The 17,981-nt window shown below is 34.2% G+C and overlaps 1 protein-coding gene across 1 annotated transcript in view; it reads right to left on the bottom strand.

Moving 5' to 3' along the window:
* Nucleotides 1–17,981, bottom strand: part of ARMC3 (armadillo repeat containing 3) — a 62,664-nt gene that overhangs the window by 24,280 nt on the left and 20,403 nt on the right. Inside the window, exons 5-11 of the mRNA XM_014248365.2 lie at nt 17,630–17,755; nt 16,490–16,558; nt 15,986–16,161; nt 14,470–14,664; nt 13,649–13,832; nt 8,259–8,411; nt 8,027–8,132 (exon numbers count right to left, since the gene is read on the bottom strand). Of these exons, the coding sequence (XP_014103840.2) occupies nt 8,027–8,132; nt 8,259–8,411; nt 13,649–13,832; nt 14,470–14,664; nt 15,986–16,161; nt 16,490–16,558; nt 17,630–17,755 (1,009 nt within the window). The remainder of the gene's footprint in view (nt 1–8,026; nt 8,133–8,258; nt 8,412–13,648; nt 13,833–14,469; nt 14,665–15,985; nt 16,162–16,489; nt 16,559–17,629; nt 17,756–17,981) is intronic.

Genomic DNA, 17,981 nt, shown 5'->3' with positions numbered 1-17,981 from the left:
ACACTAGTGAGACTGACACTTCATAAAAATGGTAAAGTATGTTTGGTTTTGTTTCTTCTACCATGACTGAACATAAACTGGCTTATATTCAATTATATTTTTATTCACTTCTATGCTGTTTACTCCCCCGCTCCTGACTGAGGATTTAACACAATTTCTGCTCAGAAAAAATTCAAATTTTTCCTCCTCACTGGACTGCATTTTCTTCAAATGTGTTTGCAACTGCATGTTTAATTTCTGTGCAAAATTACTGTGATTGTGTGTGAGGTGCTTAGCTAGCCATTTATGCCTGTGCATAGCTCATTTTCATACATAATTACATGTAAATTATGCATAAGAATTATGCATCTAATTACACACATTTTTTAAAATCAACTCTATCTGTGTTAAATCGCATGTCTTCTTTTTCACACAAGGCATTTTTGATCCAGCTCTCTTACGCAATTTCTGTCTGAGAAAAAATATCATAACCAGAAGTTTGAGAAAGCCTCAAGATATATCCTCTTTTTAATTCCTTAAATGTATTAGTATTCTTCATTAGCCTTGTTATGCCATCAGAATAATCATATCCAATAAATGTCTTCTGCACTTACCAAAAATTTCACTTTGTGATTTAATTATTTTCAAAAGCAATTGCCTGTTGTAAATAATCACTTGTATTTCATTTAAAGACTAATATTACTTCTGTTTTCTTCACTATACAAGGGAAATTAATGTCAGTATGTTTATTCTGAGTAAGGGAATCTAGCACAAGAGACTCTGATCAACAATCTGGGAGCCCTTTGTGCTTCAATAAAAATATTGATATCAACAAACCATATTAATTTTTCATTTCAGGAACTGAACCCCCTATTCCTATTTTCTAATGACGAGTATCTTGTTAAAACTGCAACAAAACCAAAACTCAATAAACCCCACAGTCTTGACGTAATAAAACCTTAAACTGTCTGGGTTAGCAGAGACTGTAATACCTGACCTTCATTCAGCAATTCACAGAGATCTAAAGTCTATCATTGAACTTATCTGACAAAGTTAGAGATCTCAGTTCTAAAACTAAAGTATACCTAATTTAAAATATTAAAGGAGCATTGCTAATGAATTATCTGTTCATGATGCCTGAGACTTTCAGTTATATTACTATTTCCAACCTTTTGTAAAGAATTTCTGATATTTCCAATATTATGTGGAAGGCTTGAAATTCAACAACAGAAACTCTTTTTTGCTCCTAAAAGATTCCACATACCTCCAGCCAGGATGAGCTCATGAAAACAATACAATCTCCCTCTCTTTTTTCTGACCCAAGAAGTAGTGCATGTGCAAATCAGCAACTAGGCACGAATATTCAGAGTCTGGAATCCACACTGTTACAAAAGCAAAGTAAGAGGGAACATGCATATGCTGTCAGAGAAGCCTTCATGAAGGTGGAAGGAAAGAATCAGGGTCCTCACAATTCCTCTGAACACAGGGAGGAGAGAGACCATGGTTGTTCTTCATCTTTGGAAGCAGCAGCTGAGGAAGGATAAAAGAGCTGTGCCAAGTCAGTCTCTACACACAGTACTTTGGATTGTGAACTTGAGCTTTCACTTCTGGATAACTCTTTTCTGGACAACTGTGCACATATCTCAAATGTCAGCAGTCTGTTTTGCCTTGCTACAAGCTCAAGCTCTTACAATGGTTTACAGTACAGAAAATGATGCTTTTAGCTTTCTTTCTTTAAATTACATCTCTGAGAAAATACACACATACTACTATGTTATGATAAAATTACTAACATCGTATGTCCAAATGTTAAGGTTACTTGTGAAAGCTTATTTTTACCAGATGACAGTCAAAGTGGACAATGTGCCATAGTCAGTGCACAGGTTAAATTCACAGCAGGGCAGAATTAAGTTTGCATGGTCAGTCATAATACTGAAATTTCCTTAAAGACACTTAAAAGAAACAACTTCACACTATACTCAATTAAGTTAAAACATAAATAATTTAGGTTAGAAATCTACTACAAAGAAAATGTGCATGCAAAAGCACTGATAATTTGTCTGAAATATTACTCATATGTAAAATAACCCTTGGCACTTTTAATTCATAAAAAGCATAATTTATCTCAGTGCATATCACTGAATGACATCGCAAGGATACACACTCAAGAGTAATCATGGTACTTGTGCTACTACACAAAAGAAAGTTTTCTTTTCCAGGCTTAGGAGTCTCCATCCAGGAAGAAAAAGTTTTCACCTGATCCCACAGAAATCTATCATGGGAAGTTACAGGTGACAACAAACATGCTCTTGAGTGAAATTCCAGCCATCCACAGCTAAGATAAACAGTGATCATACTGCAAGGCTTTGAAAGTAGGGGTGTGCAAACAGGCCAAAAGATTCTGCTGTATCTACAAGGAGTAAAATTTCTACGCAGTTATCATCATCCCAGATCAGAAGTGCTCTGTCTGAAACTATATTTTGGACCTACTTAGGTTTCCATGTACTTTAAGATGTGGTGACATGAGATCTGTGTTACATAGAGATAAATGCTTTGTATTTGTCTTTGTCTTGAATATAACACCAAAGTTAAAAAACAAAAATAAAAAAAATGCACGAGAATGCATAACTTTTTTTTTTGAAAGAAGAACTGTACTGGGAAGAAAACAGTTACAGAAGGACTTTCCCATATAGCCACACCTTCTCAATCTAAGAGAAAAATACAACAGCTGGCTGTATGAAATATTTTTGACCGCCAGCAGGGCACGTGTCCGTTGGTTGTGTATCAGTCCTCTGATGTGATGTTAAAGTCTTAGTGGGAGCCCATTTCTGAGTGACATCCCAGACACAGAACTTATCTCAGCTTTTCTGCCAAGGGAGAAATTTGTCATTAAACATTTTTCAGTTTCCAATGGAAGTCAAGATGTAACTTGCAAGGAAAAGCTTGTGAGCTCTTAGGTAGTGGGTAATGACTTCGTTGTTTTTGGGTTTTTTTCCTTTTTTTATAATACAGTACCTCCCACAATATGGATATACAGTAAGAGAAAGGAAAAAGAAGAACCTGTTAGTGGCATGAGATAACTGTATTTTACAGGGTGTAAACATGTAGATGTTAATGTAAAAAAGTAACAGCATGACCCACAAAACTCAAAAAACATCCCTTTACCTTGCAGCACATTAGCTCAAAAACATAATTCTGTCACTAGGGGTCAGTATTAAAACATATTACATCTACACAATATAACCAGCATTCTATTGTTGATTTCCTCCTTCAGAAAAACAAACTTATGTCATAAATAAATATTAAACCACAAAAAAAGACAGAACCTACAGTGGATCATCACATTTTTGTGCTATTAAATGTAGTTCTTGTTCTAGAAATTTGTGCTCCTGCTCCCATAAATTAACACATATATTCACACAAATGTATTACCATACATAATATTGGCACTTTAATATTTATGTGAATTAGGTTCTGTCTACAGTCTTGAAGGAGAAAAACCTATTACTAAGTTTCCCATTTTCTAACAGAGAAGATTACTACCTAGTGATTTTAATACCTAATGGTAGTAATCACTACCTAATAATAACAATATTTGGAATGTAAGAAAAACTGGATATTCTTCAAATTTATTCCCTGACTGCCATACTTGTTTTATAAACAATTTTAAAAAAATAAAAAATCTGTTTTGTACTGAAAATTTCAGTTTAAAAAGGTAAGACACTCTCACTACAGGTGAAACAGACTGAAGATGTATTTTGAGTCATTTGATCAGTGTATGAATTTCAGTTTGGAATAATAGCTATAACACCCACTAAAGTCAAGGGAACAACTCACTTTCTCCTCACTGGGCACTGTCCATAACCAATGAGTTCCCAGCCTCTCCTCCTATCCCAAACTAATCTCAAATCTTGACAATCATGATACAATAGAGAAACCATACGTTCAGATTCTGCACTAATGCCTAGAACTGCCTATATGGATATAACCATAATTTGCAAATTCAGATAGGTTCTCTGTTCCTGTGAAGGATTTAAGAATTAGAAAATAAAATAATAGAAATCTTGCTGACTTTGTAAATTTTGGGATGATACTTTAGTATCTTGAATCCAGATATAAAACAGAATTCTGTCACATGATACTCATTATAAACCCCAGGAGAAATATTCTGTCATAAGTCTGTCACATACCACAACTTCCTGCAGCCCTTGGTATAGAGAAAGAAAAAACATCCTTTTCCTTCTTCCCCCAGACCAAATTCTAACTGAATGCTATAAATTTTGCACTTAAAATAAACAATTTAGGACAAATATTATCGAGGCTATTAATTAGTTTTCATGTCAAGTCCAAAGTTGTAAATTCCAGAGCATATGTTTTCCTTTAGTGGCGAATCCATTAGATGCCCAGAATTCAGACACTGCCAGATTTATGAAGGCAGCTATTAGAAATGGCATTTGTGCTACGACAATACTGAAGAAAAGACCTGGTCAAATTAATGTCTGACTAACTGGTATACATGAGAGCTTATTTCTATGTGCTACTTCTAATATTGCACTTATATTTAACATGATTACCTCATCCTAAATACATGAAAAGTGAAAATAATTGATTACACTTTAAATGAGAAAAAATAGGCAGAGGCTGAGGTAAGTCATTTGTTCCAGGATTAGATGCGTGGCACAGAATTACTTATTTTCCTGCCCAACAGATGACGCTGCTGATTCTTTGTTCGTGTGCAATTGTTCCATTTGTGCCTCACATCCATTACTGAGGTGACTGCGCCCACACTGCCTGATGCCTGGACACAGTAAAACCAGAGAGCTTCAGAGATCCTTTAAATGGCATTCTACTGTCCAAATAACTATATACAGTTTCCAATAAAGCAAGTTATTGCTCTGGATTTAAAAAAAGTGTGATAGAAAAGATGGATGCAAATACCCAGCTGAACAAAATTTTCTTTTTTTTCCAGAAGCAGACCACAGAAACAAATTCTGACATATACATCAAGGATGACCTTGGAGCTATGCACACATAGTAACATAACATGTTAGAAAAAGCACATAGGATTTTAAACTACAGTGTACTTTGTAATTTTATTTTTACTGAGTCTAATTATTAACAAGTTTACAAGGATTTTTCATTCATATTGATCAGCATTAAAACTCTGTCCTTATGGCAAAATTCTTATAAAAGCAGGGTGAAGGTGTCAGTCTTTAAACTAATGAGGTATTTGACCACTGTATTTTTCCCTATGTGCTAATGAAGTAGGACACAACATCAGCTCTGCAGCAAAAACTTAAATATTGAAATATTTTAGAAGTTATTTATATTATTTGTTCTGTGTTCTGGTAGAGATCCTATTGAAAATCCATGTTCTGCAGTAAACCTGAAAACTCAAACCACTTATACACAGTCCTCTTCTGCTCTAGATTTTTGGTTAAAATACTGTGGGAAGCAGAGTCATTCATTAATTTATTTATTTTTGCCAAATCATGGTTGCTTAAGGACTTGTGACAAGCTGGTCTCTGTCCTGTTTATCGTGAACAGGTGTTCTAATTACCAAACCTCCACCATATTTGACACCTTTATTAGCTGTCTCAGTTGAGAAACAAAGGATTGATTGGGTAGGGGTATAGAACTAGCCTTTCATTGCTGTGGGGAAGCACCTAAAGGTCAAGGTTAATATACATTAGTGGGGGGTAGTATTGCCCATTGCCTATGCTGTTCTTGTGCTATTAATCAATGGAAGACTTTATCTTTCTGAGCTACCTATGGTGGGAGTTTTAATTACACAATTGCTTTAAATTGTATTTTTTTCTGTATTATATGAAAAGCTGGCAGCACTTTGATATTCCTAACAAGAACAACAAATCTCCAGAAAAAATAGGAATGGCTTGTATTCATTTTATATCCTCAAATATATACTGTACCAAATAAAAGGGCAAGGTACACATCCTTCAATCAATATAACATAGAAGAATGCTCATGAAATGAAAGACAGCAGAACACATGCATATGAGTACAACAAAGTTGAATATTTGACTGGCCAGTAAAAAGTGAAAGCACTTTGAGCAAATAGTCTTCCCCTTCACTGGACCCATTTTGTTATTGCCACATAAGGTCCACCTGCTGCCACTACCTTTCTGATTTTATATTCCTGGAGGGTTTTTAACAATAACCTAATACATAACTGATAAAAAGGCACTAGTCTAATCAGTTTCATTTGAGATCAGAAAATTGTCAACATAATCACACGGCCAAGTTACATTATTATAAAAGTGCATCAGCATCTTCATTATTTATACACTTATTTTTAGTAGTCTACAGGACATACAAATGAAACATTCTAGTATGAAATATGATTATGGTAACTCAATCTGGAATGAATTTTCTCCAAACTATTTTTTTTCCTATTATGTGAATACAAAATAAATATGGGCCTGATAGTCAGTCAGCGAGCTGGAACTATACCAATTTGTATCAGCTAAGGGTTCAACACTATATATTCATTTATAGATCCTAGTCACACTCAGACCCTTCTATGACTTATTAATGGTTTTGATTTAGAAATGAAGCTTTGAAGTAATTATATAGTCACATGGAATTCATCCAATATACATATTTAATGTAAATTATTGCTTCCTGATTTTCACAGAAGACCTCTGATTAGATTATCTGGTGCTCCCACATTGTACTTGAAGCTGGATTGTGAGGAGAGAGAAGTGTATGTAAGCCACCTTTACAATTTCCTGACTCTACCCAGCAAGAAACAAATACAGACTTCATTATAACGCAGAGGAACAGAGACAGCTATTTCCCTGCCTGAGGTCTCAGAGAATTGTTCCAGCAGTTGAGTTAAACAATGTCCTGACTATCTCCTTAGCAAAAGAAATGGAACGAGTTGGCATAAGCTGCTATACCAACTCAAAACTCTCCAGAGATCTCCTATTCACAATGTGAAACCTCAAAGGGCTTGCACTACGAAAACCAGCTGTAGTGGAGCTGAAAGTTTGACCTCTGGACTCCAGCACTGTGCTCGTTTTATGTGTGTGTGAATCCCACTGACACTAACTGAAGAGTCCAGCACATGAGGAGAGCAGAATATCAGACAAAAAAAAAATGTACTATGTGAATCTATGAACAGAGTATTATTCTCTTGTGTCAAATTATTGCTCCATCTGGTAACATTAAATGAATACTAGTGACTATTAGAGCTGAATCAAGAAATTGAAACAATTTATTTTGTGAACTATTTTACTTTTTCACTTCAAAGAATGCCTGTGACTTGATTACAACTTCTTTAAGTATATTCCAGGAAACTTTTAAGGATTTTTTTATTTGTTTGTTTGTAAGTTACATGTGATTGCTTGTATACGTCACATGCTCTGTTATTTGTCCCTGAACAGGACCATCTAATAGAGTCGACATAAAAGAATGCTGCAGCTGACAGTAGAATTTAGTTAATACAATTCTTCTGGAACATATAACGAGCTAATCATTGTTACCTTTGTTAAAAATTTTGGATTCTGAAGGTACACTTCTTTCAGAGAATGCACTGTAAGCATTCTCTATTGCTTGGGAAATAACAGAAAAAAAAGGAAGAGCAAAAAAATGCCAATATTCAGGAGATCAATCTCCTTCAAAGAATGAATTTAGATCAGTCAAAAAGGTTTTATGAACCATCAAGTTTTAAAATATATCAATGATTTTGGATTTAAAAAAAGAATTCCCCATCAAATGCTTTAGCTTATAAGGCATATTTTGTTCATATGTTCTCTTCAAAACATGATTTATACCTCTGCTTTCATTACATCTGCTTCATAGCTTTCCTTGATGAAGCTAACGTTACTAGAGACAGCACAACTCTTGTAACACTGATGAGAACTAAGCTATTCCAGGTGACTCATAAGCACCAAAAAGTGCCTTATAGTCAAATTGAAACAGACCTCACTTGTAGGATAAGGAAAAGATGAGGCATTCTTTAAAAATCAAAATATTATCACTTCAGATTAGAATTTAAATAATAATTTCATTATTGCAGACTCACCTTGCATTTCTAGGACTGGCTGTTGTCAAATTAGTTAATGCTGTCACTGCAGCTTCTTTTACCTCTTCATTATCACTGCTTAGCAACTGTACTAGCTGGGGAATCCCTTTGAAAGAAATAATTGTATATATGAACATTTAAATAAACCACGGCAGTCTGCAAAATTGTAACATTCTCCCTATAAACAGAAAAAAACACAAATTCACATTTCATCCTTTCCCATCTTACTTACCCTGGAATCCAAGGACACATTTACTGTCTATATTATCACACATGGCAGAAATGGCTTGGGAAGCAGCAACTTTAACTTCATCATTGTTAGTATCCAAAAGGCTTAGGAGAAATTTCTCAACCTCTTCCCAATGTAAGATTTTTCGTATTTCAGCTTTAAATGAGAAATAACAATAGCATTAATCTGCATTTGTTTTCCAGATCAGTGAAAGGACATGAATTTGATTTCATTTAGTTGTTGGAAATATTTTGGTAACAGGCACCAGCCATTAAGAAATGTGCACAAAGGACCTGAGCCAAATCCCATTATAGAACATCCTGAGTTGGAAGGGACCCACAAAGATCATCCAAATCCAACTCCTGGATTAGGCTTCATTGAACTCCGAACCAAGCCCAAATAACTACTATTAAACACAGTATAAACATACATAGCCCAACAGAATGCAAAGTTTGTTCTCTGCAAGACTTTAAAATCACAGAATGCTTATAGGCTTGATGGAAACAGCTTTTCTAATGGAACAGATCATACTTACTGAGGATCATGCTGAACTTAAGTTTATGCTAACAAAGTCCAAATGCATAAAATTTAAGTAAATGTACAATTGAACTTGGTGAAATATCACCCAATGTATTAAAATAGCCAAAAAAAGTCAAGGAGCATTACAAATAAAGTTTTAAATTCTGCACAGCTTGCAGTTCTTCATTAACGCCCACTTTGCAGGGAATTTGAATTCTGTTGTCTAGCACAGTGTTCATTGCTGGCCTACACTGCACTGGCAGCAGCTGTGGAAGGACAGAGATGCTCCTTCCTCTGCACAGGTAACACACAGCACCCACAAAGTATCTACAGACATCTGTTTGTAGATACCAATAAACTGACAAACTCCCTCAGCCCGAAACTGGTGAGATCAGAAATGCAGGGGTTTCTTACAAAGATCTCTGAAAGAAACTTTCTCATGCAGAAAGGCATGAGCAGCATGGACAGCACAGAAACTCTACAATGATGAGAGTCAATAAACATTTAACCATATGCATAATTTAAACCAGATTAATTAAATGCTGGAAATTATATCTACATAGTAGAATTTTGAAATGTATTAAAGAATTTTAGGAACTGAGGAGTCAGTAGGAGTTCAAAATATTTAGAAATTTTACCAGTGTTTGCTACTGTTCTAAGGGATCATTCCCTTGTTTGGATTGTTGTCCCTCAAATAAAATAAAAAAAATTAAAGGGAAAAAATATTTTAAGTATTCTTTTAGATAAATCTGAATCCATAGTGAATGAAAGTAAAAAAATACAAGTCTGCAAAGTCAATGAAAAGCACGTTTGATCAAAAATGTAAAAAAGCAGAAATGACTCAAAGCACGTAGGTGAGACAAGTGCAGTCAATTTCTCCTCTTCAGCTCAGTTTTAAACTCTTTTAGAATCCTCAGATATGCAAACAAAATCACAAAACAAAGATGCAATAAATAAAACAGAGAAGATTTTAAGTATCAGCAGAACTTTGGCCACAAGCTTGATGCAATCAGCCAGCTCTCAAGAGAAGGCCTCAAATGGAATGAGAGACTATTTTGACAAGCTATCAAGTATTTTGCTGGCCTGTTGCTTGTCAAGGTAGCCCATAATCCCTAATAATGACCTCTAGAGGTTCTTCATGCCTCAGTAACTTATTGTACAGCAAGTTATTTGTTTACAGATGTTCTTAAAAAATTATTTTTGCTTTTAAAAGCAGCTATGATGATGGGCAATCACTTATTTTAAAGATAATGTATGCCTCTATGAAATAATAATATAAATAAATAATTTAAATGACTGAAAATAGTAATTAAAAATACTTTAAACAGAAAAATATTTTTATAATAATATGGAAAAAATCTTGAATTTGAACTTATGATAAAGAGTATGCATGTATATTTAGGTAGCCAGATCAATGAAAATTATTCATATTTCAATATCCAGGTGCCAGTTGTATTTAAGGGATGAACATGTTCTGCTGATCCTCTCTCTAATGTGCATGAGTTGTTTCCTTTATGTGCTTTACTACAGACTAGAAAGACTGCACAACTGAAAAGCATAATTTATACTGAAGTACTTCATATGTCAGTGCCAACACCATTTTTACAGTGATTAATTTCTTGACCCCTAAGTAATTTGAATACATTGATTTAACATGAAGGAAAATCAAGCACACATGACTAAAAGAGCTTGGAGTATCAACCATTCTGTCCAGATTTTCATGCATTGACCTCATGGTGAGACAACCTTTATTTTTCAATGTATTTTCTTATTTCCCCTTCTTAGCCCAAAATCATAATCTGAATTCTACTGATTACTATTTGCACTACCAGCACCTTATGGAATTATTTATACCAATTTCAAATGAAAAAAGTTAATGTTAAATAGTATCACGATCTCCCACTGATCTTGAGATAATGCAGATAAACAAAGACCTGTATTACTAAGTGCATTTGTTAATCAGGCTATAGAGCATGTTTAGTGTGCTTTCCTTTGAGCATGAGATGCATTGGGATACACAGAAAGAATGTGGAGAGCTTCAAAACAGAAGTTTGGCAGAGCAAGTGTGATCATCACTTTCTCCACATAAACCCCACAGCATTTTCTTGTTGCTGCTATTTCTGGCATTGTCAGGGGAAAATCAGGCTCTCCTTAATCAACAGTCCAGATAATCCACTCATAGACATTCAATAATTTATAGCATTAGATTATATTTAGCATTCTGAAATGACTGCATTATTGGGTGGACAAGGCAGGAATCACAGTATAATTCACCACTGCAATTCTGAGCATACAAAACAAAATCATCAATAAATTAATATATTAAATTTAAAATTATGTTACAGAACAAAAAAAACATAAATTCAGGGACAAAGGCATAATGATAATGTATAGAAATATGATCCATTTTAATGCACTTAAGCAGAGCAGCATCCTAGAGATGCTATTTAAAGTTGAATATCATGTTTATACCATGTAATTTATTCTGATACTGAGAATAACTCTTAAGGGATAAATATATCTTGTAACAACAACACCAAGTTACAGGAGTCCCTTTCCAAAGGGTTGAAAGGGACATAAAACAAAACTGCTTGCTATGATCACATCTATCAGGAAAAAAAAAAAATCCAAAACCAAATTCCATCTGTCAAAAATAATAATTTCAAAACCAGATACTGCTGTATACTCAGCTTCCAGGATTAAAAAAACAGCTAGATATATGCTCTGTCATAGCAGAAGTAGGTTTTCCATTCCAATGAAAAGCAGTATTTTTTTTCCCCAAGTATACAGGAAATGTTGGTAAATTGCAACCATGATTATCAAACCTGAAGAATTAGCTATTGCAAATTTAATGAAAAAGCCACTACAGAACTAAGAGCTGCGTTGTATTATACTGGATTCACATAAAGGCAAGTACTAGTATAGTGTACATTAGTTGCATTTTGGATAGGCTGTTTAGTATGCTTACAACCAAAATCTAATCAAACAAACAAAAACTGAAAATATTTGTTTTATTTTTGCACTTGGGCTATTTCTTATAATGGCCTTTTCTTTACACTGCAAGGCTGACTTTATTCCAGTATCTCTATGTAGCTGAAAAATTCAGTACTTTTGGGGGTACATTGAGCAGCAAGTTTACTGGACTGTGTTCTCCACTGCACCAGGACAAGTTTCCTTTTGTCTAACTGGGTGTCACCAAAATTCTACAGCTTGAAAGCAAATATTTTAAATCTTCTTTTGATGTATTTTCCCAGCTTGCTGCATCCATACTAACTGTCATAGACTGAAGAAGAGAGCAAACCTTTATAATGAAACCTCATTGACTCCATTTGTAAAGAAGCATGACAAGAAGATGCATCTTCACTGACGGTAACATCCCATGATATAAGATCATAGCAGTACTGTAATATATTATGTGCGGTTCTTGCAACCGTGCTTTAAAAATGTGATCAGACATGCTTCTACTAACAGCTGCTAAAATATTAGGCCACAAAAACTGAAAAAAAAGTGTGAAAGAGGAAAAGAAGGCTATGCTTATTTGGAAATAAATATGATAAAGGAGTAAGATGCGGTAGAAAGCAGTAGGAGCAAATATAAATCTGCTTAGCATACAACTTACAAGCCTGTCACAGGACTATAAAAATGATACTGACAGTCCTAAGTAGCATAATAAAATAACAACACAGGAAAATACAGAAAGAAAATACTGACATAAGAAGGTCCCTTCCTATCTTTGATACCTGAACATTAATGAAAACAATTTTCAGTGACTTGCCAAGCTTCCAACAGATAATGACAAAAGCACAGAGAAACCCACAGAATACTCGGACACTGTGTATCATTTTCAATCCAAATAATTACAAATATTCAGAATATCAAACTAGGTGAGAAAAGAATCAGAAAGATAGCACAGGGAGAGATGAAAGGATGTCTGAAATATGACAGAAAGGAGAGATTATTTTACCCATGGATTAAATTAAATGACATATTTTTAAAATACACATAAAGCCACAACCACATAATTCAACCACAAGGTGCCAGAACTATGAATGAAATATTTAAATTCTACTGTCATAAAAATCCCTTGACAGAACAAAAATATATAGTCAGAAGTACATTATTAGTTACATTGCATTTTGCTACACAACACTACTTGGCACATGTTGCAACTCAGTAGCCAATGTATGGAAGGAATTTCAAATGTAGTTTGATTAGAAGAGGATCCTTGTGGGCATAAATGATGAGCATGTTCTGCCTAATTTAGAATTCCTCGGTGAATTAAAAAAAAAGTATATAAAAAAGAACTATAGGATGAATAATTATAAAAAGATTACAATGAAACTATTTAACTCCCCTGGGAATATTAATCTGCAAGCCATTTGAAAGGTTTCCTTTCATGCTTCTGTTAAAGGAATTTGTATTTGAAATTGCCTGACATTTAGACAAGCAGTTGAATGCAAAAGGAAGTCAGCTTGCAATGAAGTCTTAACAGATAGAGGCAGAAACAGTGCCAGCAAAGGTGGCTTAAGATGGCAGTCAGCTGGCATCACTAAACAAAAGACAAGGATAATATTTTCAAAGCTCCATTTTCCTTTGTGGACAGCATTTTTCAAGAATATATTCAAACAATAAAAATAAATTAAAAATAAACTGAAGCAAAACTGCAACATTTTCAAATATATAGATATAATCTCCAATTGCTGCTCTGATTGGCAAGACTCATCACTGTAATTAATTCTTGCCAGTGCTTTCCTCAGCACAAGTACTACCATCAACCAGAGAAGATGACCTCATTCTGGATAAAAATTTACTTCATAAACAATTTCATGGTAAAACCACCACACATGGCCATGGATTATTGAAAAGTCACATACAGTCATAAGCTGCCTTGGTAATTGCCTTTGCTGCATTCTTCTGAATATCAGGAACAGTAGAGACTTCTAAAAATGAAAGTAGTTTTTTAAGGCCTCCTGTCAGCTGAATCTGTTGCAGAATATGCACATCTTCGAGGCAATTTCCCAACACAGCAAGAGTTTCAACGTGTAGATCACTGAGTTCCTAATAAAAATTAAAAATAAAAAAGCCAAAAAAACCCAAACAATCTTGAAATCAGGACTAATATATCTTAGGCTTTTATGTGTGTAGGATAATTGTTGTAACTTTCTTTTGGACAGTTTATTTGTACTGCAAAGTACATATTTACAAATTCACATTTCCATATAATTTATTTGATGATGGCTTAAGATTCAACAAAATTTATTAAAAATAGTAAAACCCCCAGAAGTCTTTCATTTACATCAAAGCGGGTTAGTCAGGTACTCAGAAAGGGCCTGTGATCTTAAAACTTAAAAACTTCACTGATATCTCTATGCATTCTACTTCTCATTGTGATACTTGAACTCAAGAAGCACTAAACTGAGTCTCATAGTAACATAAACAATGATAGGAAATTGTGTCTAAAGCCATTATATAAAGTAAACTCAATTCAAAAATTGAATAATAAACACTTTGGGAAATGTCTTTGCTTCTTTTCTTAGTAAGCTAGATATCCTAGCTTATCCTATTTCTATCATAGTTCCCTCCAAGTAACTCTTTGTTCTTACATGTCTCTTCCATAAAATAAGTAATATTTTTTATTAGTCATACAAACATCAGCACAAAGAACAAAAAAAAATTTAAGGCAAGTAAACCGTACATTGTTTTCCAGTATCTTCAGAAGGCAATCTAAACCCTTATTTTCTCCCAGTAATATCCTGGTTTCTCTCTCTTTGCTAATTACTTCTAAGGTTTGAAGGGCCAACAACTGAATGACCGGATATTCAGATTCCAGTAGTCCCAGCAAGGGTGGAATTATATTCAGTTCACAAACTGCAGCACGGTTTTGAAAATCCTGCAGTAAAATATTCGAAGAAAGATGTTAGTGGTAGAAAATATAACAATATATCAATTTCTCACTTCAGTGAAAGAACATCAAAAATCAGATTTCAGACATTAAAAAATTAGTCAATACTCCGGAGCTTCCAGTTCTGCAGATTTCTTTCTTTTAAACTAAGGATTTAACTGAATATAATCAAGCCCCAGGAACCTTAAATTCTAGGGATTTTTTGCATGACTGAAGTACACACTACAAAATCTGTATAAAGAAGCCTATTCACTCTTGATTTTACCATGTTTGCCTCAACGTGTTTCTTTGAGAAAGTTTTTTAAATTTAGTTTCACCATTTTTATTTATATCAGTGGGAGGAAAACAGTTTTTTGCACTCTGCTCTGGTTGCCTGGTTATATCTTCTTTTGTTTTAGTAATTATTAAATGACAATTTAAAATTTCAACTTTAAACAGTGAATGTGAAGCTTAATAAAAAGACAGTAGTTGATTATATTAAAAAAGAAAATAAATAAATAAATTACAATTTGCTTTTAAATAGCCTATTGCACATGTGCAGCATGCAATTATCCTTATCAATATAAGCAAGCACCAGGTGCAGTTATCCAGATATACCCTGCAACAAAGACAGCGAGATAGTAAAAAAGGAGAAAGAGTAAAATGTGATTCTGAATAGACATGCTCTGATGCCCCAAAAGAGATAGAGTTATAAACTAAATTCATTACTGAATTGATTCGCTTAAGCCATGGGAGAGAACTGCCATACAAATGCACCATTCTTTTGCTAAGCAGCATATGGATGACATTAGTGAGAGTAGCCAACAACGAATCTATTCCTCCCAGCATGGAAAGTAGCTGTTGACAGCATTCACCTATCATTAAAAAGATGTTCAAAATTGTGCTATGGACTTGCTGGTCAAAACAAGAAACAATGCAATTGCTAGTTCTTTAATTTACAGGATAATTCCAACCTTTTGGATAGACAGATTACAACTCTCATTACTAAGATTAAGATTTTTCAACTAAGAAGGCAAATTACTATTTAGTTTTGGAAATCTGAAGCTCATACTGATTTTACTTTTACTGCAGTACAGCACAAACCACTGCATTAAGTTCAACAGAATTAAAAAACAGCTACATTCATAACTAATTTAACATTCAGGGACTCAGATATAAGGACTCAATGTTTCTAGAACATTGATGAACACTGTGGAGTAAATGAAACAAATATTTGAAAATTACTAACCCCACACAAAATGTCAGGGGTGGAGGTGCAAATGCTTATCTGCCTATGTAATTTAAGACAGCAAACAAGAGTAAACTTTACCTGTACCAAAAGGTAGATACACTCAAGTGAATTCTTCTTAACATCAGGATCAAGGCTACCTAGCAGTCTGATAAGTGGCTCTAACCCACCTTGTTCAAATATTTTTACTTTAGTAGTATATTCAACAGCCATATATGCTAGACAAAGAGTAGCAAACTCATGGATAACTACATCTTCTGTGGGGAAAAAAAAGAAACATTTTGAATAAGTTTTATTCAGCACAGAATATTTTCACTAACCCAGTAGTTTAAAGCATTATTTGAAGTCAATAAAAAATAGCTGTTAACCATACTGGATGTGCCCATAAACATCTTGTTCCATCTGTATAACATAAAACACTACTCAATGAGCTACAGAGCTTCCTATAAAATCATTTACCTATTTAACATGCACAAGGAAAAATCACACGTTACAGGGTAGATTTTATTAAATTGTCTGATAAAATGGCAATTATAAATTAGTTCTGACTGTACTTTTGCACAAGGAATGAATACTGTAAGGTACCTTCTGGCACTAGATGTGATATAAGTGAATTTGTGACATCCAGCTCCCTCAGTAATTTCTTGACATCATCTACAATGAAGTAAACACAAATATGAAGTATTTCGTTGGGCAATATTGATTTGGTACAGAAACAGAATCTGCTCCAAGCAAAATGTACTTATGGTTACTCCCTGAGTGATAAAAAGATGACTGGGAAGGACACACAACTAAAGTTAGACCAAGATCGTAATGGGCCCAGAAAAAAAGCAGAGATTTTCAAGTAGCAGATGACTTTGACATTTGATACATATGAACTTCCTCTATATTTCATTGAAACTTTATTAAAAATACTTGCATCTAGGAGGTTCTGATTAAATATTGCACTATTTTAGTTGCCAAAGAAGTCATACCCCAATAGTTAAAAGTATTTGTGTTTAAAATTATCAAATTAGAAGCAATCCTTCTGTTATTTAGTTTTCAAGCCATCACTTTGCAATTTTATGCTAATGCCAGCCCACACAGCAAATGGAAAAAATGAATTACACAGGTCTTACTAAAATCACAGTAAAGACATTCAGATTGCATTTTTAATGTTGTCAATGGCAAACCAGCTAAACCTCAACCCTTGGATAGAAAAATCAAGTAATATTCTTTGGGGCAGACTTCACGCAATCCTACAGGGCTGCATTGTTATTATCAACATATTCAACATGTTGAAATGCAAGAAAAAAAAGGTATGAGTTTAATTTACTTTTAAATAAAAACCCAATTAAATATGAATATAAATGGGAGATATTTGTTCATTCAAATCCATGTTTGTTCAGCACCACTGATGATATGCTAATGCCAAATTAAAAGTAATCTAAGAGGGTAAGGTCCAGTGCAGCATGACAAGAAGGTAGGAGTTAATGAAAAGACTTAGAGTGTGGTCTGGATATCCTCATGGAAGACAACTGGGTAAAGCATTCACCAAATTAAGGCCAGTTTAATTACATTAATCAGATATAGGTCTATAAAGCACTATAAAATAACAGCCACTGAAACTCAACCTTACATCACTTACTCTGTATTCTGGGCCATTAATATAGGATTTTTTCACATGATCAACCTCTTGTTTTGATGACCACACACTGAAAAATACTAAAACCTTGAGACTCTTACGATTAGAAGCCATGATGCCAAATACCATGACAGCATTTCTGCGTACAAGTGGATCTTCGTGTGAGAGGAGTTTATACAGCTGTTCCAGTGCTCCAAGACCGAGAAGTGTCACTTTGTTTTCATCACCTGGAAAGGAACTTGGTTAAAAGCCCAAGAAAAAGGCCAGCAACATCACAGTTCTAATGAATCAAGGTAAAACCACTACCAATCTTTCATTGGACAGTAGAATCAAAGAGCAGATGCCTGACAGGTCCTTAGGAGATCATCTAATTTACACCCTGAATAAATATGTGTCAAATAGTTTCAAGGATTAATAGTATCTCAGATTAATTCACATTTTTAAAGCAAAGGA

Source organism: Pseudopodoces humilis, chromosome 1, assembly GCF_049639895.1.
Source record: "Pseudopodoces humilis isolate 2021_Gansu_Grassland_sample_001 chromosome 1, ASM4963989v1, whole genome shotgun sequence".
NCBI lineage: Eukaryota > Metazoa > Chordata > Aves > Passeriformes > Paridae > Pseudopodoces > Pseudopodoces humilis.
This window is presented reverse-complemented; position numbering and strand designations above follow the sequence as displayed.